This window comes from Sceloporus occidentalis, unplaced genomic scaffold (assembly GCF_023333645.1).
Source record: "Sceloporus occidentalis isolate IW3139 unplaced genomic scaffold, rSceOcc1.0.p SCAF_2, whole genome shotgun sequence".
In the NCBI taxonomy this organism is placed as follows: Eukaryota; Metazoa; Chordata; class Lepidosauria; order Squamata; family Phrynosomatidae; genus Sceloporus; species Sceloporus occidentalis.
The window spans coordinates 103,222,849-103,238,035 of record NW_028316982.1 but is presented as its reverse complement, the minus strand read 5'-3'; the positions used below and the strand labels follow the sequence as shown (position 1 = coordinate 103,238,035).

The following is a 15,187-nucleotide window of genomic DNA, read 5'->3' as shown; positions in this document are numbered from 1 at the left end:
CAGTGTCTATAATGGGACTTGAATATCCACGTATTTTGGTATTAATGGGAGGTCCTGGAACCAAATCCCAGTGGAGACCAAAAGCCCACTGTATAAGGACATCTGAAGCTCAAAATAATTCCCATATCATAATTTCTGAACAGAATCAAATCTGTCAAAAGAATGAGACATCTACATTTATACCCATGTATGTAATCCAACATTTTCATTCAAGAATTTTTATTAATGCTTGAATTGTTTTCACTGCAGTTTATAAATCTAAAAAATAAATAAATATTTGTTTCACAGCTGAAAGTCACATACTATCAATAACATGTAAACATTCAGGAACTTAAGCCTCTACTCCCATCCCCATCAGTTCAAATGTTCAGTTCAATGCGATCATCCCAGATGTTACACTGAAGTCCAAAAAGGCGTCTGTTTGTTTTAAAAGAGGGCATTTAAAAATTGTCTGTAAAAGTGAAAATTCAACCAGAGCTTCAAAACTGCTCTTCTAACGGAGAGTGAGAACAGAGGACAAGATTTCAGTTCTCCTGAAGTTAAAGGCAAAGTGGAGATTTAGCCAACAACTCTAGACAGAGGTACCAGGCATAGCAATATTATTTTAATCAAGTTTGCCAAGGGCTGAGTTTCACAATTAAATAATGGGGTCCCTTAATAATGTTAATTTAACAGGTGATAGCTCATCTACATGACAGTAAGATTATCAGACAAATAACCTCTGACATTGTTTAAATCATGTTTATGTAAACAGTAGCTGTATTTGTTTCAAGATGCTTTACAAACTCTTTCTAGCATCATGGTTCATCTTTAGATTTTCATTAAAAACAAAGATACAGGTCTCCAACTTAACAGTGAAATGTGATGGTGTCTTTTCTGTTTTCTTTTCATGAGATAAGCCCCAATTCAGTTACAAGCAATAGATATCCTACTGCTATTGGAGCAAATAATTTTATTACAAAAAAAAAAACCTTTTATTTACAAAATGAAAGATCTACATGTGACTGTTGCAGTGACTGGAAAAAATTAAGTACATTTTTGATATACACATACACAGCAAATAATTTTGCAAAGTGTGAAATACTAAAATTTAGTTAGTGAAACTTTAACTTTTATCCCAAAGCTGCATTTTTATTAAGATGGCAAAAAGTGGATCCAGAATTCTTATCAAGACTGTTCATTCATTTAAGAATTTTTTACTGCCATTAAGAGAACCAGATCACAAAATATGTTTAGAAACATCTTATTAGGACCACTGCCAGGCTTTTCACTGAATATGCCACTGCAAGATGCAACAATAGTTCAATGTTCTCACGTAAAACAGTTGCAGTGCTCTATGATTTTACAAACTATACCAAATTGAAACCTTCATAGTGATCAATAGCTTGTATCAGCTTTGACTTGAGTGTTTCCTTGTCTGTATATTTTGGAAGATCAAGAAGATTGAAACATGTGTGAGCTACTGGAAGATAGCCATCTCCACCTCCTGTTGGCTGGATAACAAGACTAAGACTTTTCATTCCAAGTATAGGAATACGATCACTACCTGTCAAAAATACTATAAAGAAAAGAAAAATTAAATAAGAGAAATCCAGGCATAAGCATCCAAAATCTTATCATGTAATAGAGTGATGTAATATATGGTACTACTATATTTTTGATTCACTTTGCTTTTTAATTTGATCTAACACAGTTCAAAGAGAAAATGATACTACAAATTTTAAGATATTTAGCCATTTAGTATATAGACACACAAAAGGACTATTAGTGAATTAAATGTTATAATCAATTCTGGTCAGAATTTACAAGGACAGTTGTGAATGCGTAACCATCTTCTTTATGCAGCGATGTAGTGTCTCCCAGCCCGACCCAGCCACCCCATCCCCACTTATTGGGCAGCAGACACTGCAACGGACACGGGTCTGTTACCCTGACTACAGGGAATCAGCTGACCAACAGTTTCACCACTTCTTGTGAGAAAATTCCAGTGCGAAAGGCAAAAATGAGTGCCCTGTCACAACTTCCCCTCACATGAGATCAATCATGTGGGGTGAGAATGTTAGTGAGTTGCTTCCCAATCAATGGGCAAATAGGCCCTCCCCATGAATCGCAGCAGCTGCACCTTGGGCAAGTCACAGTTTTCCCTCAGGGGAAGACAAAGGGCAAAGCCCCAGAACACATTCTGCCAAGAAAACCCCATGATAGGGGTCCAAAACACAGTGCAGAAATAATCCAGTCTGAGACCACTTTAACTGCCCTGGCTCAGTGCTAGGGAATCCTGAGAATTGTAATTTATTGTGGCACCAAGAGCACTCTGACAGAAGCGGTTAAATGTCTCCCAAAACTACAGTTGCCAGAATTCCCTAGCACACAGTCAAAGTGGTCTCAAACTGGATTATTTCTGCAGCGTGTTTTGGACCAGGCTCGCCATAGGTCAAGAAATGACTTGAAGGCACACAACAACGTATCCCCTAAATTGGCAGATTGTGGATATGAACCAATCATAAATGCCTAATTCTAGGTTATACATTTGCAGCTCACTCAAGAGTCTGAATTCCAGACTCTTGATTTTAATTAGTTCATAAAATATTATTGATTATCTCAGAACAGAATGCAGGCTATTTAATAAAGTTAATTTATTTTGATTAAATATAAGTAATTCTTTGGAAACAGTGTATCAGAAAGTAGATACATGAGTTATTTAAACTCAAAGGCAAAGACAAACATTTTCACCTATATATGAATAAGGCATACCAATAAATCAAGCTGTAAGGTGGTTCCCACTGCTATAAAGAATGTTGTCTCAAACACTGCAATTAATACCATCATACATGTGTCTGCATACGTGCTAGGATGAATCATATATTTAGAATTAATGGGGTTGCATCCAGAGTAAATTAGTTGAACTTAGAGCCCACTAGAACCAACAGGGAAAATTAGTTCTCAGTGAAGTCCCTCGGATCACAGTACAAACTGAGTTCAACTAACTATGGTCCGGAACAGACAGCCCTTTAAAGCCAACATCCAGGCAGCCTGGGAGTGCGGCATTTATACGGCGCGTGCTCCTAAGCCGCCCCAAAGCCCCTTTGAAGGAGGGTGGCCGCTCAAACATGGGCAGCTTCAAAACCCTGCAACTGTGCGGCGTTCAGATGCCACCTGCTGCCAGAGCATCTTGAAACCAGTTTTGGGCTTTGACAGGGCTGGAAAAGCCAGGTTTTCTCTGCCCCAAAAAAGGAGCGGATTTTTTCTGCTTCTTTTTGGGCCAGCTTCAAGTCAGAGTTGGGCTATGGCGTGTGTTTGCCAAAGCCTCAATCCGTCTTTGGCGGGGGCAACTTCAAGTCACTCCCTTCTTGCCAGTTTGTTCTGGCCCTTTGTTGGGATATAACTGAATGTCTTTGGCACAGAAATGAACATGCCAACCCTCTCTTGATCCATCCCACAGTTCAGATTCTGAGTCAACATGGCATTTATTAGATCCAAAACAAAAACTGTGTCAGCATCCCACTCTCTCACTGCCCATTACATGTATATAGAGATCCAATTCAATTAAGTTTTAAGTTTGTATTTACTTAAATAAGTCTCCCTCAAAGAGAAAAAATAGTATTGACTATGCCTATGCAGAGAGACAGTGTGGTATAATGATCTGAGAAACGGACTATGACTCTGGAGACCAGAGTTCAAATCTCCACTCAGTTATGGAAACCCAGTGGGTGATCTTGGGCAAGTCACACTCTCTTAGCCTCACAGAAAGGCAATGACAATCCTCCTTAGAACAAATCCTGCCATGAAAACCCTGTGATAGGGTCACCTTAGGATTGCCATAAGTCGGAAATAACTGGAAGGCACTCAACAAGAGTTAAGAAATGAACTCTGTACTCCTTTTCTCACATTGTTAAAAATAACGGCTGGAATTCTACACTACCTACTTAGTTATGTATGTCTATATGTATCAGTATGTACAACTAAGTAGTGTCTTTTAATTTGACCCCTTCAACTGACTTTACCAGGCAGCTGCCAGATTGGTCAAAATAGGTCCATTCAGCTGATGATGGGGGCACAAGGAAGAGGATGTTTCTATTCTCCCACCAGCCAGCAAGGCTGCAACGTGGACTTGCAACAGGAGTGCTGCTTATGATTGTTGCAGCCTTGCTAGCTGATGGGAGTGTTGTGGAAATGTCATTTCTTTGCACTCTGATCGCCAGCTGATCCAGCATCTGCCTGGTGAATCAGTTTTGGGAAGGAGTGCTACAATTGTGACTACACAGCATTTGTGTATATGGATCCATTATGAATCCGTAATGCAATGCTGCACATCTGTAATTACAATACCAAATTCAAGTCAGCATGTGTAAACATGAAAAATACATTTAAGAGGAAATGATAGAACAATATTTCAGCCTCCTGGAAAATTTTAAGTGACATCTCTATGTCTTCATGATAGATCCTTTGTTTGAGATTTCACCATAATTATACTGTCGTTTCTTTTCCATACCTCAAAGCTCGATTGTTCTCTAGGTAAAGTTACTCTTCCCTCTCAAATCCCACTATTTAGAACAAGAAACTGTTTTATACCTAACATTAAACTACAAATAATCAGCAGCGAACCTAAACATAGATGCTTCACCTTTCTCCAGCACAGCTGCTAAGAGATGAGAAGGTTCTGGGTTTGCAGGAATGAGCTACCCAAGAATGGATTAACTTCCATTGTCATCCCAACAACACAAGAGTCACATGATCTAAATCTTTATTTAAATGTGGCATTCCCTTAGTATTTTCCTCAGTTCTTTCCCCCACCTTCGCTCCAGATAAGCACCATTCTGTGTGTTTCTTCCTCACAGATTACATTAATACATCCTCTTGGTTTTATCTCACCAGCAAAGATGACTTTACTAAGTCTTTGAAGACCAACAAACAAGCACTGCCACATGAATCACCAGTTGCAGCATTGCCTGTTTGTACAGTTTAGAGCCTTGTATAAAAAAGGTAACTGGTAAATATTGCTATGGAGTCCTCATTACATTTCTTATTTCTATGAAAGGCTGTGTACTTACACAAGAACTGTTTCTTCTTTTCCAGTGATAACTCATGGAAAACCTCCCAGAATAGTTTAATTGTTGGGTGCTCTGCCCAGTATTCGCCTTTGTATTGAGTATTCTAGGACAAACAATCAAAATGACAATTTTTCCTACAATTTACAAATACAACCAACCTAGCAGTTCTTCATTTATTACAAATTCCTATAAAATCATATTGTACCTTTCAAGAAGTGCAAAAACATCTTCCTTTAAATAATAACATAGATCTGTCTGTTCTTAGTCTCAAACTCAGAAATTCAAGAACAGAAACTACTGATTTGTGTTAGGAATAGAATAGTTAGATGTGCACCATTATAAGAGGAAATCAATTAACCAAAGTATTTAAGGGGAGGCTAGAATATAATCTGTAAATTAAATGCCAGTAACTGTGTCATATTCACCTTTAAAATAAAACTATTAAAAAAATAAGTTTGCAATCATTTATTAACTTACCTAGGAGTAAGTACTACCGAACTTAATAAGATTTACTTAGGAGCAGATATATATGGGACTGTGATGGAAAATATTTTTCTCTTCCTATTATGGTTCATCACATCAAAACAGTTATTAAAGTGAAACCAGAACTGACGGCTCAAGTGCAAGAGAGAGCTTAGGGCCATTAAAAATAACCATGTAATTTCAGTAATTTGATTTTGGTACTACATACACAGAAGATGACTCAATGGAAGAAATTATATTTACATCTACCTCCATTAGTCACTGAAAATATCAACATTAATAGAGGTTTTATTGGTATAAAACAACTGCTAAGATTTGAAACAGCCACATACCTTCTCTAATTCTTTCCAATCATAGTTTGTGTTCCCAATCACCATTGCTTGCAGTTCACTGGGCTGGAAGAGCTGAAGAACTTTACCTCCACACACCTTGTGAAAGCCCGCATGGAATGCATCATAGAGAGAAGCCACAGATTTATTGAAGATATAGTCCACATAGGCATCCACGAACTCTTGCCTAAAAATCAAATGAAAAAAGAGAAACTAGCATCTTTTCAAAAGATGAGAATATTCAACCACAATCCCACTAAGAAAAACATTAAGACTATTTATTGTCAGTAATATTTCTATGCAGATGGCCCATGGTTAAGAATCACAACAGGACTCCCCAGTAAGAATTCCAACTAAGTGGGAACAAGGGAATCTTCTGGTACATGAGGGTCTTGCTCCAAGTGGAAGCAGACAAACCAACCAAGGGCTTCTGTCCATGGTCTGATTATCAAGTCATCTGAACCCAGCAATGCATTTTGTGTCTTCCCAAACATGGCAAGAAAAAAAAGAAAAAAGAAAGAAAGAAAAAAAAGAATAATTCACAATTTGTTCTTTTCTGTATCTTATTAGGGGAGTAACAAACTAGGGTATCTGTTCTGATGTCATGATGAACACACCATAAATAGAATATCCATGGTTTAGCCACTGAGACTTGCATATGAAACAGTCAGAATGCACCACTCATTGCTTCATTCAATGTAATCCAGAATTCTCACATTTTTTGGCTTAGTGTGATGTGTGAACCCAGACAATGCTATTTCATACTCAAGCTTCAAAAATCACAGTTTATGAAACCTGGCATAATCGGTTTGGAGGCCACAAAACCACCCTTCTCAGCAGCAGCCACTGTTGGGTGGGGGGGTGGTTTCTTCAGAGGCTGGCATGGCAGCTGCACCAGGGTGTGAAAGACCCTTACAGGAATTGTCACCCTCAGAAACATTGGAACAATCCCCCTCAGCAGCAGCCGCTGCTGAATGGGAAGGGGGGGGGTTCCCTTCCCTTCAGAGTCTGGCACAGCAGCTGCGCTTGGCTCTGAAGGGCCCCTGGAGGCCATGGAACTTACTCCCTCAGCAGCAGTCTGGAGGGGCAGCGAAAGCCAGGGTCATGGCACTAGGTGATACCAAAGGTTGTAATGCCACTGGCTGGGACCCAAACCTCTAAACAAATTTCTATGTTTACAATAAACAGAAGCATTTTTGCAAGCTCTAAACAACAAAGATTTTGAACTGGCAGCTCTTCCACACTGCAGTTTGACATCACTTTAACTGTCATGGCTCCACCCTGTGGAATACTGAGATTTGTAGTTTGGTGAGGTATTCAGCCTGGTCTGTCACAGAGGTCTGGTCCTCACTAAACTCCAAATACCAGGATCCTTTAGAATAGTCATGGCAGTTAAAGTTGTGTCAAACTGCTTTATTTCTGCAGTATGAATACACTTTTAATGTTTAATCCATGTGGAAAACTCTATCTCACAAGAGAGCTTTTTAATTCAGGTTTGAAATGAACATGAAGAGTATTTCCTCACTGATTAATTTAAAGTCAAAATGAATTCACTCTGTGTACATCTACTGCTATAGCTTACCTATTCTGTTTGACAACAGGAATATCGGAACCATTAGGAATCAACTCTTTAACTTCTGTGGCACCAAAGTTTTCAACAGTAATCTGTTTAGAATATGAGAGTATATTTTACTTTTTGCTGCAGAAAAGAATCCACAGTGCAAAATAGGTTAGAAATGTCATTTGAACAGAACCCAGTCCCAGCAGTTTAACAGAAAATATGAATTACACACTAATACTAATAACATCTGCAATTGAAAAGATACCAACAAATTATTTGAAGCTTACTGTAAAATTGAGACAAAAGGTATCCTCTATATCATCTTCTGGGTAGTCCAGTAATTGCTGCATACTCCTGAAAAATCAAGAGTTAGCCAATCTTTTACTTCAAGTTGCACAACACTACATACTTTATTAATCATTATTACCCTTATTACTTTCACAGAACTGAAATGGTTTAATATCCTTCCACAGTAATTTAGTTTAGGTTAACAAATCATAGTAGCCAAAAATATATATAGTATTGTGGAATTGGTGACCACACTGCTGAAAATCTTGATTTTCAGTAAGGCTTTAAAATATACTGTAAAAGGTTGATGATTTTTGGATGCCAGAATGAGCTCTTAACATCTAAGAACAGACAAAGAATATTTTAGAACTTATAAAAGAAAGCACACAGAGGGTTTTTTTTCCAGACACTTTATGTTGTATCTGTGACCTGTACATCAGTACGCTGCCAATGCAGTCTATCAAGCCCCCACGGAAACAACTTCACACCACAAAAAGGAAAGTCAAAACTAACACACCATTCCAGTCAAAGCTGGAGAGAAACAACAAGAATTAAGACAAGTCACTTAGTGTGACTGGTACAGTAAGGATCTACTTAATGTGGGAATAGACTGAGAAGCAGTATGTCCATACACCAAGATTTATTTATTTATTTAAATTTTTTCAATGTATGTGCGGGAAGCAGGTTGGTTTTGTTTTGTTAATGAATGCAGCCTTTTGGAGGCTGCACCACTTTAAATGGTTATTGTGTGGATGCAGTTTCAAGCAGCCTCTGTGAAAAAGCCATTTTGTGGAAAGAGATCTTAGAATAAACACCAGTTTTCTTTCAGGTGACTAATCATCCTGAATCATTCTCCATTTACATTTTTTAAAAATTGCACAAAGAAAGTAGGGCATCAGGAAGAAGATTACATCACAATCATTCTCCCTACTAGATATATGGAAGGATATTTGCAAGGAGGAATATTCAGTACTGCAAGTCTCCATCTGGAATCTGAAGAAACACAGCTAGATACAGGTTTATCACATCAATGAGAGCTGAATCAGAATTCTTCATTTCAATCCAGGTGGTTGGACATTTCTGGAGAGTTGTGCAGGGAAGAGAAGGAAGGCCAGGGAGGAGAAGGTAAAGATACTGGACCTAGCAGCCTATTTCATATCTATGGAAGGGCGGGGTAGAAATAAAATTTATTATTATTATTATTATTTATTTATTATTTCTCCAATGCCTGGCTTGGTTATAGTGGGAGACTGGAGCCAAAACAGTCTACAAGAGGTGAATTGGAGAACCACGTGTGATTGTCTAAGCCACCTCTCCCAGAGCACCTCAAGACATTCTCAAAAGCCAAGAAAAGGAAAAATAGGCTGCCTGGAACAGGCAACCTGCTCCTCTCATAATTATTCCCTGCTGAGTTCATTTTAATTTCATGGCCACTTCTGTGTTTCTTCTTACTACCACCCTTGGCCTTCAGAAGTACAGTGCGCCCGTGTCATACATGGGCGCGCCTTACGCAGCTTTCCGCATATGCCGAAAGCCACACTGGGAAAAGGGGTGGCACGTCCCATGGGGAGTAATGGCACATGCACCCATGGTACGCATGGCCCGTACCGCCGCATGCACAAGCCCCATTCATTTAAATGGGGCTCAAGAATAGGCGGAATTCCTTTTATGCGGAGGGGTCCGGAACGGATCTCCTGTGTAAAGGAAGGGCAGACTGTAATAAAATGACCATTGACATTGTCATTTACTAAACTAAATGTGTTGAAAGCCAGAACATGGTGTTTTAATCAAAGAGCTACACTTGTGTCACAAATGCTAAACAAAGGCCCGTTACAGACCGCCTAAAAGCGGCGGTCTGCCGGCGCTGCTGGTTGCTCCGCGAGGGAGCCGCAGCAGCCAAACCGCACGACACAAATAAGAAGCCCCAAAATGGCGCTTCTTCCCGCGGTGCGCTTATGACGCCACGAGGTGCCAATCGTGCACTCGTAACGTCATAAGCGCCGTGCGACATGCGGACGCTATGCGTCCAACACGTAATTATGGTGGCACCTGTGTGTATAGGGCGCTGCCATTATTACACCCCTGTCACGTGATAGGGGTGAAGCTGGTGTGGACGCTAGGTCCCCGGCCAACCCCTATCACGTGATGGGGGTGCCTCAAGAGCCCGTGTGTAACGGGCCAAAGACAGATTTATCACAAATAAATGACCTCAGCAAAAAGGTAAGCAATTCTCCACACTAATTTAACAATTTAATTGGGAACTTTCTCTCATTACTGAAATACTCCTTATTTATTTGCACCACGCTATACTGTGCAGATGTTATTTATGCTTTCAGCTGCAAAATGCTTACCTGCCTACAGCAGGCATCAGCTCTTTGAGGTCTTCCAGGGAAGGCTTCTTGTTGAGAAGCTTCTTATACAAAGCCAAAGGAAACTGAAGCTCTACAATAGTAAAATTATATATTGCCAGCCCACAGACAACACCAATCAGATGAAACAAGTCACTATCTTCAAACGTCTGTCAATAAGAAAGGAACAGAAATTAAACAAATTTAATTAAACTAATATAATGCTAAACAGTACAGCACTATGTTGGATATAAATATGCCATATTTACATAAGTGCTGACTTACTAAGTTCTTATTGATATCAATGGGCCTACTCACAATGAATGACTTAGACCATATTCCTCCTGACCAATGAGTCCTAGTTTGGGGAAAGGGAAAAGTGGAATGAGACAGTACAATTTAGTGTTGTGCCTCCCAAAACAGAAGGTGGATGAGTCTGCCCCCTCCCGCCCCCCTTTTGGAAACAGGTGAATACATTTTTAAAATTTGTCTAAAGACTTCCATGCTTAAATTTTCCAGGTCTGTTCTAATTCTTGAGTTTCATTTTGCTTAAAGAATATGATGTTGCTGCTTTAAAAAAAATACTAAGTTTACTATATCTTTAATTTTTACCATGCAGAGCTTGTCTAAACTGAAGAGCAGGATTTAAATTCTCAGGATATATAATTAATGAAGAACTCCATATACCTGTGCAATATTGTAATCTGAAAACACAAACACTGGTATAAAGGCTACTGTCCCAAACTGTACAAACTACAGATGAGTAAACAAGTAACATGAGCACAAAACACACCAACACAGACACAGTTGTGTTCATGCACGTGTCTACTATAGTGAAGGGACAGACATTAAACACATTCAGGATTAAATGCAAAGGGCTGATACATTGCTATAAAAGGCCATGGGGTGGCAGTTTGCATGTACTGTTGCAATTATATAGCATAGAAGCCTTCTCTAAACTACCACAGGATTATGCTGGAAGGTAACTAAGAATTATTTATTTATTACATTTCTTAGGACAACTTTTTCTTTAAAAAGTGGCATAAAGTCTTATAAAAATGTAATAAAATTAACAAACTATTAATCTATGATGTGAAATTATTAAAACACCTTTGCTTCTTCCCAAACACATTACATACCTTGTCTGAGAACCAAATGAGTCTGGAGTCTTCATTATACCTAAACATTCCATACTTGGGGTCTAACAGCTCTCTCATGATAAGTAAGAAAAATTCCTTGCGAACCCCTCCTGCATCAACAGCTTCTTCCCCTACAAAAATAACCTAACATTGACAATGCAGTGAGCAAACTACATGTAAATAAATTAGACACACACATATACATGTTACTTAGATAACAAACTGCTTAACAACAGGCAAATCCGCAAGTAATATTTGAAGGTTACAGTTACAAAATATTTCTTACATTTGCACATAAAAATGCAATCTGTGTAAATGAAAAATGCTCATTTTCAAGCATGTATGTGCTCTGTGGTGGTGTTTGCCTGCTTGCTCACTGGTCAAATAATTGGGCATGAGGACAAGTATGTCTATCATGGCCCTGGGGTAATCCTTAAGTTTTGACATCTGATGGACAAATGCTGAATAGTAATCTAAATATATAGATGTGTATATCGGAAGCTACAACTGGTGCAGAATATGGCTGCTAGACCGGTCACTGGATGCCCCAGGGCCAGTCATATAACACCTGTGTTGAAAGACCTCCATTGGCTGCCCATTCGCTACCGAGCGCAATACAAGGTGTTGGTTATATAAATGGCTTGGGCCCAGGGTACTTGGAGGACCGCCTCTCCCTGTACAATCTTCCCCGCACTCTCAGGTCGGGCGGGAAACATCTTTTGTCTATTCCGGGTGTACATTATAGTGCAACCCAGAGGGCATTTTCTACCTCAGCCCCTAGATTATGGAATACCCTGCCCGACGAGCTCCGCACAGTCACCTCCCTTGAAGGATTTAAGAGGATGCTAAAAACTTTCCTCTTCCGCCAAGCTTTCCCCCAATGAGTTTGGTCTCTGTTTTATTATTGTTTTATTGATTTGGAATATTGGGAGCACTGATATTTTATTATGTGGTTTTAGATATCGATTTGATGTTTTAATACTGTTTTCTACTGTTTTAATGATGTTTTTTAACATGTACACCGCTATGATCTTGAATAAGGAATAGCGGTATATAAGAATAAAGAATAATAATAATAATATAAGGCAACAAACATATTTTATTTGTGTGTGTGTGGAGGGGGAGAGGACAGATAGGCAATCTCATGATTTTGTGTGGCTGGAGGAAAGGGATTGCTAAATATTTTTGTTGGTAGTTGTTTTTCTGTTCAAAATTCCCACTTTTGTGCCTCCATCCTGGGATTCTAAATTGAATATTTAAAGGGGAATGGTTGGGGGAGGAGGAAGACATGTTAAGGAATCTTTGGTCAGATACAAATCATAAAAGATACACATGCAGACATACTGTACCTTGAGAGGTTTCTTGTAATCTACATTTTTTGTTTTTCTTAGGACTTCCATGGCATCCCCGACAATATTTTCTCTGCGCACTATTAAGATCAGACATGGATTGACAGATTCAAATACTGGGAGAAAAATAGATGAGAAATTCTGTCTGTGAGCCTGGTCAACAGCCATCTGGGAAAAACCAAGTAAAAACCTTAGTGGTAGAAGCAACAGTAATAAACTCTGGGTGCATGATAAGCTAATATAAAGAGAATCTACAATTATCTACAATATTCCTGGTTTATATTTGCACTAATGCCATGTTTCCCAAACTTTTGATATCTGAGAAGCACCTTTTTTTTCAAAAAGGACAATGGGCAGATGTTCTCTCTGCAATTGTGGGATAATCCAATTAATTTTGACTCCTGGACTCTGTTTTCCCTCTTGCCCAAGTAGTCAGGGCTCAGGGAAAACACTAATGCTTTCTAGGTAACAGTAGTTTCAAAGGTCTGGAAATGGGTATTTTGGGAATACATGATAGCTGAAGGATTCTGGGAGTTGTGGTCCAAAAAAGTAACTTTTCCAAACTGACAGTTTCAGAGATTGCGCTCAGAGTATGGTTAGGCAAGGGGCTACATATTTTATTCTGTTAAAATTGCCAACCACTACCGACTTAATAGGTGGAGGGGAAGGTGTGTGTCTGACAAAAGATAGGAGAAACTGCAAAGATTTTAAATTCAAAGCAGACTTCAGAACTAATCCAGTTTGACATCACTTTAACTGCCATGGCTCAATGCTATGGAATGATGGGAACTGTAGTTCTCTGAGATATTCGCTGTCAGAGAACTCTGGTGGTATAGCAAACTACAACTTCCAGTATTCATTGAGCCATGGCAGTTAAAGTGGAGTCAAAATGGATTATTTCTGCAGTGTGGATGCAGCCTAAATCTGAAGCTGCACTTCATACATGATTGCATAAATGGCTTTTCTCTATGCAAGGAAAGTATGAGAAAACACCCACTTTAAGTTATACCAATCAAAGAATACTCTCTACAATGTTCAGAAAATATTTTACCTGCATCTGTAACACTGCATCTGTTTGCAAGAGTGTTGTCTTTGCCTGTGCATCAAACACAAAGGGATAGGTGCAAATTGTAACTGGCAAATCTGCTAGCTGGAAAGAACATGAAAAAAATCTGTTAGTGTTCAGTATTGGCAAAAAAAGAAAGTCTAAAACTTATTCAATTGATGAAATAAATGTTGTCAAACAGGAAGTTTTAAATGTATATTATGTTTCAAACATAATACTTGGCAAATATGCATTTTTGAAAATATCTGGCGTTTTTTTAAGGCTTCAGATATGCTTAACCCATTATTTTATATGCAATCTGATCTATTTAGTCAGAAGATTCAGTGCTGGCTCTGTATTTCAAAATTAGACCCATTTCAAAGCTCACAAACAAACCTGATTAAGCCAACACTTTTGTGTCTAGTTTCTAGAACCTTATTGCAGAAATCTGGTAACTTCTTACCTCATTTAATCCATGGCTGATATCCTACTTACAGCAGTTCACAAAAGGCAGCAATAATTAAGAGGGGAAAGCACTGTTAGTTTTTCTGTTATTCCTCACTTATCACCACCATAAAAATTATTCACTCACTTTGTTGTTCTTGTTCTAAAAAATGCAAAGAAGCTACAACCTGAACATTGTGCATGAAGAGCAAAGTGTGGAGACTATGTTCAAGTAAATTTCAGGAAAAGTACATGGTGCCACTGCACCAGCATCTGAATAGAAGGCATGGGACCTGTACCACAACCATACCTGGCATATAACTACCTGGGCAGAACTTAGTATGGCTTCTGTACCTCCTAGGTGATCCCTCACAAGCATACCTCCCCTGCGTCTGGCCTGCACAAGCTATTTGTGCATGGTTGTGTATTATTCTCTTGCCAGGATGCCATTCAGCTTTCCATTAGCCTCTTACACTTACCAGCCTCATTTTTGGAATACTATTTTTGGTTGTGGCCACCATGCCTTTCAAGTAAAGGGGACAAAGTTTCTACTCCTGAGGACACTACAGTGAGGACAAAAGTGTCCCTTCTGAACTATGCTGAGCTTAGATGAGAGCTACTAGACATGGAGAAAGGACTAAAGTAAAAGCCTTCCCCATTTTAATATGTTGGCTCGCTCCAATTAAAAAAACCCAATTATTCATAACTTCTGTCCTGGTCTATCCCAGAAGCGACAGATGATTTATAAAAACCCTTAAAGATTACAAGCAGAAAAAGCTAACTGAAATAGATGTTTCAATGGTTCTGCTTGGGTTTCATCAATATGTTGATAAAGGATACAGCATATATGAACAACAGACGTAATATTTAAGAACAATCTTTCATTTCAGCAGACTGCATTTTACATAATCAGTATCTGGGCCAGACTGCTTCTGGGCTTCACTCCAAATCAACAGAGAAATATTTGAGCTAAAGAAGCAGGAGAAAAGACACTTCTCATCTAAAAATAAAAATTTTACTTAGGTTTATAATTATTTTGGGAGAGCAGCACTTTTTTTTTCTTTTTTGGGGAACACTACTGTTGCTTAATAGAAGAGACAGACACAACAGAGTCCATGAACAATTGCAAGGGTGTGATGTCAAATGCTGG

The 15,187-nt window shown here is 38.8% G+C and overlaps 1 protein-coding gene across 3 annotated transcripts in view; it reads right to left on the bottom strand.

The window, feature by feature from the left end:
* Positions 1–190: 190 nt before the first annotated feature.
* Positions 191–15,187, bottom strand: part of HERC4 (HECT and RLD domain containing E3 ubiquitin protein ligase 4) — a 46,539-nt gene continuing 31,542 nt past the window's right edge. The window contains exons 17-26 of one of the 3 annotated variants that reach the window (XM_089510510.1): positions 14,057–14,080; positions 13,600–13,698; positions 12,549–12,716; positions 11,200–11,343; positions 10,064–10,230; positions 7,712–7,778; positions 7,446–7,528; positions 5,867–6,050; positions 5,052–5,154; positions 191–1,558 (exon numbers count right to left, since the gene is read on the bottom strand). In XM_089510510.1, the coding sequence (XP_089366636.1) occupies positions 1,350–1,558; positions 5,052–5,154; positions 5,867–6,050; positions 7,446–7,528; positions 7,712–7,778; positions 10,064–10,230; positions 11,200–11,343; positions 12,549–12,716; positions 13,600–13,698; positions 14,057–14,080 (1,248 nt within the window). In that variant the 3' untranslated portion in view covers positions 191–1,349. The other 2 variants (XM_089510511.1, XM_089510512.1) reach the window with 2 other exon arrangements.